General features: G+C 39.9%; 1 protein-coding gene across 1 annotated transcript in view; it reads left to right on the top strand.

The window, feature by feature from the left end:
- Window positions 1–7,150, top strand: part of telo2 (TEL2, telomere maintenance 2, homolog (S. cerevisiae)) — a 41,288-nt gene extending 34,138 nt beyond the window's left edge. The window contains exon 21 of the mRNA XM_060922679.1: window positions 6,852–7,150. Within this exon, the coding sequence (XP_060778662.1) occupies window positions 6,852–6,964 (113 nt within the window). The 3' untranslated portion in view covers window positions 6,965–7,150. The remainder of the gene's footprint in view (window positions 1–6,851) is intronic.
- The last annotated feature ends 1,007 nt before the right edge of the window (window positions 7,151–8,157 follow it).

Genomic DNA, 8,157 nt, shown 5'->3' with positions numbered 1-8,157 from the left:
AAACTCGGACAGGATACTGAATTTGGTCATTCGGACAGGACACTGAATTAGGAAACTCGGACAGGACTCTGAATTAGGAAACTCGGACAGGACACTGAATTAGGAAACTCGGACAGGACACTGAATTTGGTCATTCGGACGGGACACTGAATTAGGAAACTAGGACAGGACTCTGAATTAGGAAACTCGGACAGGACTCTGAATTAGGAAACTTGGACAGGACACTGAATTAGGAAACTCGGACAGGACATTCAGATAGGACACTGCATTAGGAAACTTGGACAGGAGACTGAATTAGGAAACTCGGACAGGATGTTCAGACAGGACACCTGAATTAGGACCCTTGGACAGGACACTGAATTTGGAAACTTGGACAGGAAACTCAGACCAGAAACTCGGACCAGAAACTTGATTGCTAAGCTTAAAATCAAAACTCTGGGACAAAAGGCTTCACCTGAACCATTAAAATGTTAATGAAGGTATATGATTGTGGTATTTCACTTTGCCAAAATTGAATTAACATGACGAGATGACATCAAATGAGTACCAACCAAACCACAGCCAGTCATGGACTACTACTAGCATACATGCTAAAGAGTAGAGCAGGTAGTGTTAAGACAGAGTTATACTTCTGTGTAGAATTTGCGCTGTCGATTGCGCAGTCTCTAGGAGGCGCTGTCACATGAAACCCACCAGAATTTACTGCTTTTACACATGAAACTTGCATGATGCTTTTCTTCGACGTTTCACTGTAGGAATAATAAACAGAAAATAACACGGACAGAATGTTGTCTTAACTGGGACAAAAGAAACCTCGTGTGATTTATTATAAGCCAAGTGAATTATCACTGAAAGCATTTCTGAAGTGTTTTAACTCCTCTTTATTCAGTGGCTCGAAGCAAACGTCCCACTTTTGGTTAAAAAATAACGCCATCGTGTTTAATTCCTCAGGATGAGACGCAGGATTCAACCAGCTGTGATAATGATCTACAGCCGCTACTGAGCCTCACGTTATATATTTATATTAACACAATATCATGATAATTAGAAATCTACTTTCACAGAGAAGAAGGAGCAGCCGGAAATGCGTAGGAGGAAACGCAGTGCTACCAAGTGGACCAGTCACAGTTGTTGTTGTGGTCTGTGTCGCCGTGACATGTAGTGACATTTCCTGAGAGGTGCACGTCAGGCTATGCGGCTACACCGTACACTACAGCGTAGATTCAGTGCAGAAGTATAAACTGGCCTTTAGCCGTGGCTGTTGCTGCATTTAAAGAGGAACAGGAACAGAACTCTCAATGTGAAATGGTGCAACACGGTGAATATGGACACTGAGTAAAGGCGAGGTGATTGGGGCTGTCTTTCTAATTAGAGAGTACGAACATACAGAGACTGTGGAAATGAGACAAAACCTTATGGAATGTATTTCGGGTGTAAATTATGAAGATATGGGTTGTTTTACAATCAGGGTACGCAAGCTAAAAATCACATTTAACACTTATTATCTTCAGTATCAAAAGGCTTGACTAAATAAACTTGGTTGTTTATTGTAGCCCTGTGATAGCTCTATTTACCACGCAAAAAAAAAATTGGTGATAACGTTATTTTTGGTGACTGTATGGCAATATATGTCATATTTAGCAAAATTACTCGTGTCATTTAGAAAAAGTGCTTTTTTGACCACAGGTAGCTCCAAAAGGGATGCACTTAAATCATTCTTTATACCACGGGCGATTGCTCTAAGACAGCGAGGGAGGCTCAGCCTCCTCTAAAAATGACAAACATTGTGTAGGAGGAATTGCGCTAGGTTTATGTTATAGCCGACCTTATAACATTGCTATTTCAGATCCAGAATCATAGAAATATATGTGCTCAACCCAACTACAGTGCGAAATCATTCCGTTATAACTTTCCCCAGTTCGCCTAATGTGTGCGTGAGTTTTTCCCCCTCGTGACAGCGCGATGCAGTCCAGCCTCAGTGCACTTCAATGGCATTTGGGAGCTATGCGCTTTCAATCTCAAAATGCAAGACGGTTATTGGACAAATACTGCGAAAACGCCCGCCCACGGAGTCTCACGGACTCCCAGCCTCAGTGGACTTCAATGGCATTTGGGAGCTCTGTGCTTTTCAATCTCAAAATGGAAGACGGTTATTGGACAAATACTGCGAAAACGCCCGCCTACGGACTCCCAGCCTCACAGTGGGAGGGACATGGCAGTTTCCGCGAGGAGACTGGTGATTGGTGAAAGCGGCCGGATATTTTCTTTGATTGACAGCTCGTTTCAACTATAGACAGGCAGCGGTGAATTTCAGTTCAGTCCCATGCGGATTCGCAAGTGCTGTGGTGTATTGTAAGAGATCAGCTTACATTTCGATTTCATTCATTACATACGGTTTCTACCAGCTTTTTTAGTTTGTATATATTTTCATTGTAAATAAAGTGTAAATATAGTGTTGTCAAGTTTGCTATCTTAGTTCCAGAAATTTCATTTATTTGAGTGACTGAACTTGAACTTGAGGGGGTTAGTCAGCTAGCAAGAAAGCTGCGCACGGATGCCAAGCATTGCTGATTTAATTTTGGGGAAGCCATTTGCCAGTCTTCCTTTCGAGGAAAAAATTAAAATTAAAGAGCAGGGTAGACCAACGCCTCAAACTGACTTGGTGAAAAAGGTAGGGAATAATACTCGTTCCTTTCAGCTCTCCTGGTACGAGAAAGTGAATTGGCTAACAGCAAGTGACCCACATCAACAACAGTAAATAGGCTACTTTAGTAATATGTCATGGATGGACCAAAAATATAGAATCTATTTAAAATGTTTATGCTGAGTATATTATATTGGAATATATATTTTTCTGGATATGAATTAAACACAGCTACAATTTGGAAAACATTTTTAAACAAAAACACAGCCGAGAACATTTCACACTACAGACCTGGATTAAAAGTGAAGGGTTATCAAAATTGTCAATAAAACATTTCTCAGTCAAAATAAGTAAAATATAGGGAAAGTGTCATTGAATGAAATGTGTGGCACCCAGCTCTATGTTTGGCTCCCCAAGGTCAGCGCTTGTGCCTATTCCAGAACACTCTGCTGTTACTGCTGAGGTTCCTGACAAAGAGCTGCTTTCAATAATGATTAATTTTTAAACAACATGCCACAATTTTAAAATATAAAATGTTAAAATATACCCCCCCCCCCCCAACACCACCATCATGTATATTGGACAGTAGGCTAATGGGCCAAAAGAACCTGTTATTTCACAGTTTGTGACCCTGCCAACAATCAGCCAGATCAGAGGCAAGAGTATGGGCAAAATTGATGTGTTTTTTCTTTTTTCTTTTAAAATCTGGAAATATCGTAACCGACCAGCCTCCCCTGTTTGAAAGACTACCAGCCGCCACTGCTTTATACCATAAAACAAATATTTGGTTCCATATCATTGGAAACATAGTTAAGTTTTAATGTTGAATGCCAGTAAGTTTTCAGACTATTTTGATCAAATTAGTATGTAATTGTGTCAAAAAAATGTCCTCTCCGAGACAGCTAATTTTTCAATATAAAATAACATATCTAAAATGATTATTTTCGTTCAAAAATGTGGTCAAGATATTGGGACATAAATATTAGAGACAACTAACACAAAGCTTACAGCCTTATATTTAAAAGCACTATGGAAGTAGTGGATTCTGAATTGTCAAAAAAAAAAAAAGTCCTCTCCGAGAATCACTTCATTTGTTTCTCCCAGCCCTGCTTAAAGCTACACTTAATCTTCATCTTATAGCAGATTACACAAAACTACCATACACATTAGGGTTATGACTGTGAAAGTGTTTTCAAAATTTCTACTTTCCTGATGTTGCATTTGGTGAACTTTTACTCATATATTACTTTTTTGAAGTTATTTTTATTGGGTCATGCAAAAACCTCCCGCACCCAACATCACCTCACTTTTGATAAATACATTGCCCAAGCGCGAGAATCCTGGATGGAAGGATGATTTCAAGTTCCTCTTTGAACTCTGTGAAGCATACAAGTTTTACCAAAAAGAAGTAAAATGGCCAAATGGTGCAAACTGCCTTCACTTCACAGTGCCAGATGGAATTCAAGAAGAATTTTTGCATTAATTGCCTTTTTCCTCCTTTCCAAGTGGAGAAACTCATTTGCAATTTCATTGCAACCACATGGGCACAGGTCTGGTTTTCTATGGAATCAATTTTGTGCCAAAATGTTCATACAATACTTTTGAAATATCAAACAAAAACGACAAATCAAAATACAAAAAAAAGTCAATTTTTTTAGACTGGCAAACAAATTATTCGTGTAATCGTGCAAAATATCAGTCTATTACTCTTCAGAAACCTTTTATTTTTGTTCCGCGTCTTTCTCAGTTTTGTTTGACGTAATTTATTTTGGTTGCGATTCCAGCTTTCTCGTTTGCGCTCCCTGACTTTTTGCTTGCAGTTTTGGCACAAACTTCACGTGTGGGTGGGCTGTCCAGGAATGCATTCCCATTGGGTAACTTGTGTTTGACTGACAGCTACGCTCAGCCATTCCCTACTCGGATTCTGGCGGACTGTTTGACGAGTGACCGATCCATTGACGGTAAACAAGGATCGAGTGGACTTCAGTGGCGACTATGATATTGAATTAAAGTGTAAATTCAATATCATGGTCGCCACTGAAGTCCACTCGATCCTTGTTTACCGTCAATGGATCGGTCACTCGTCAAACAGTCCGCCAGAATCCGAGTAGGGAATGGCTGAGCGTAGCTGTCAGTCAAACACAAGTTACCCAATGGGAATGCATTCCTGGACAGCCCACCCACACGTGAAGTTTGTGCCAAAACTGCAAGCAAAAAGTCAGGGAGCGCAAACGAGAAAGCTGGAATCGCAACCAAAATAAATTACGTCAAACAAAACTGAGAAAGACGCGGAACAAAAATAAAAGGTTTCTGAAGAGTAATAGACTGATATTTTGCACGATTACACGAATAATTTGTTTGCCAGTCTAAAAAAATTGACTTTTTTTTGTATTTTGATTTGTCGTTTTTGTTTGATATTTCAAAAGTATTGTATGAACATTTTGGCACAAAATTGATTCCATAGTTTTCTAATCCGCACTATTCACAGAATGTTTACGACGACCTGCTCTCGGCCATCTCAGAACTTAAGTGTTCCAAAGCTGTGAAATGCTTCACCACTCATTGGGTAAAGGAACCTTCACTGCTTGATGTGCCTCGCTCCAATATAGTGGCTGAGCGAGGTGTAAAGCTGATGGAGCAGATCCACGCCACTTGCAAAACTGACAAATATCTGAACAGTAAATTTATCAACACTAATTCAGACATTTGAAACCCTTTGCTACAGCTCTTCAATAATAATAATATATTATTTCTAACTTCTGCCAATGTACTGGTTCATTTTGAAAATATATTTGGTTTACAGATGATTCTATGACTTAATTTGCTGTTTTAGCAATGTGAGGCTTTTGTGGGGTTTGCGGGCGTCATTTTTCGTTGTTTAAATAGTAAATTACTTAAGGCGCGGGAGGTTTTTTCAATGTATGAACAAAAAAAAATGTTATTTTTGTGAGTTTTAGGCTAAAGTTCATCATTTAAAGGGGAACAGAGGGCAATATATAGAGTAAATATAACAATAAAACACACATTGACGAACCTTATTCAAGACTTACAAAAGTTTTTTGTTCTAAGGTTGGAAAGTTATAGTGTTTTGAAAGTAGCTCGAGCAAACTATTTCCGCATTTTGAACAGCCCGCCATGATATTAATTTTATCCAATCAGAATGCACGTTCATTTTCTCTGCGTAACACTCATGACGTATGTATGTGCCCAGTCGTGTTGGCTCATTGAGGTTGGGAATAGCACGTGTGAAATACCTGTTTCTGCCTCTTGCGACGATTTTGCAAGTCCACGGGTGGCGCCTATCTCATTGCAGCAAATAAATTCTGCTGGACTCGTGAGCAACTCCACGTTACATTTTCCGCACGAGCACCACGCCGTGTCACCTGCACGCAGACGCTCTGCCCCGCCCCACGCTCGCCATGCCCATGGTCAGCATCAGTCTCATCCTCGCCGTCATCCGAGCTTTCTTCTCTTCTTTCATCACCGGAGTCGAGAGTACCTCTCCTAGGTTCAAACTGGTACCCTTCTAAGCCATAGCCCGCTTGCAGTGTGTCTTGCGGGATCTCTTCGTATGATTCGACAGAGCTGTTGCTTTCACTTGATGTGCCCGACGCCATGATTACACGCTTATCTCCTCTATTTCGGAGAGTTCCGCTAGTGCAGTGGGTAGCGCTGACGTCACGGTCTTTTAAAAATGGCGACTCTTGTGCGGTTTAGCGTATAAAGTATTATATTTACAATTACAAAGATATTTCGTTGTTTTCTAGTATATAAATTTGATAGAATACTTAAGAATACGTTACTTTGTCACATCAGCAACCGTATATATTATATTTTGTACCCCTTTAAACCCACAGGCTTAAAAATCTAAAATTAGTCATAACCCTAATACACGTCAAAAAATGACCTGAAATCTGTTCTTTAACTTGTCCTTCACTTAAAAACTGGTACAAGAACCAGTTTGAATCAATTTGAATTTTGGACCCCTGTGACACAAACTTTGTACCCTGATTGTAAAACAACCCATTATTACTCTGTACAACAGAAATGACACAAATTACAATCTCAATCTTCCTAAACGCTGAGAAACAACTTACAGCTTTGAGATAATCATCACACACCCACATCGCACTATTCATTCTTTATCACATCATTTGTAAAAGGGAAGATTGTTTGGCTATTACTGTTTTTTGGTGTGTGTGTGTAGATGTAGCAGAGACTGATCCTGATGCAGACTGCAGAAGTTTGGCTGTACAGAGTTTAGTGCTGCTGGAAAAATGCCTCAAGACTCACCTGCAAAACCCCATGCTGGAAACCTAACTGTGTGTGAGAGAGAGAGAGAGAGTGTCTAGCCTTGAGTGTGTTCCACATGACGGCTGATTATTTATTCCTTACATGTCTTTGACTTCTGTATCCACTTTGATCTTCCCTGTAGATTCAAGTGTTTTATTTCAAAAAATTTTCTGAAAGTGTTTATTTCAGAAATAAAGTGAAATCTCATGTGAATCCTGGTGATTTTTTTTTTTTTTTAAACCTGAAAGGCTTTATTTGTTGGTCTTGACTGTAACAGTGGAAAATGATTAGTAGCCTAGCTGTCATCATGTAGCTGAGCATACATTACCGTTCAAAAGTTTGGGGTCACTTTGAAATGTCCTTATTTTTGAAAGAAAAGCACTGTTCTTTTCAATGAAGATCACTTTAAACTAATCAGAAATCCACTCTATACATTGCTAATGTGGTAAATGACTATTCTAGCTGCAAATGTCTGGTTTTTGGTGCAATATCTCCATAGGTGTATAGAGGCCCATTTCCAGCAACTCTCACTCCAGTGTTCTAATGGTACAATGTGTTTGCTCATTGCCTCAGAAGGCTAATGGATGATTAGAAAACCCTTGTACAATCATGTTAGCACAGCTGAAAACAGTTGAGCTCTTTAGAGAAGCTATAAAACTGACCTTCCTTTGAGCAGATTGAGTTTCTGGAGCATCACATTTGTGGGGTCGATTAAATGCTCAAAATGGCCAGAAAAATGTCTCGACTATATTTTCTATTCATTTTACAACTTATGGTGGGAAATAAAAGTGTGACTTTTCATGGAAAACACAAAATTGTCTGGGTGACCCCAAACTTTTGAACGGTAGTGCAAATCCCACTTGAAGGTTCCTCCCAGCTCTTACACCCAAACTCATCCTCTGAATCACAGCTGAAGCTCTAAATCCACTTCCTCCTGCATCTTCTTTACCACCGTGGGCTGTCACCTTTATTCAGACTCCTCTGCTTGCTTCCTCTTTTCCACATCTCAGTGATTGGACCTAGAGCTCCAGGAAACAGCTTCCTGACAGCTTGCTATCTGAGAACCTGTGCTTCGGCACCTCGAGCAGGCCAGCTGGGGATTTAAACTCTTCATGCTTTTGTGTAAGCTTGCTAACCTTTAGATAGGCGTCCCGTGGACCTAATTCTATATGCCACTATGTGTTTACTCGTTTTATTTTTCATCTCAGATCACATTACGG

Source organism: Neoarius graeffei, chromosome 5 (assembly GCF_027579695.1).
Source record: "Neoarius graeffei isolate fNeoGra1 chromosome 5, fNeoGra1.pri, whole genome shotgun sequence".
In the NCBI taxonomy this organism is placed as follows: domain Eukaryota; kingdom Metazoa; phylum Chordata; class Actinopteri; order Siluriformes; family Ariidae; genus Neoarius; species Neoarius graeffei.
The sequence above is the reverse complement of the archived record's forward strand: the minus strand, read 5'-3'. Positions and strand labels throughout refer to the sequence as shown.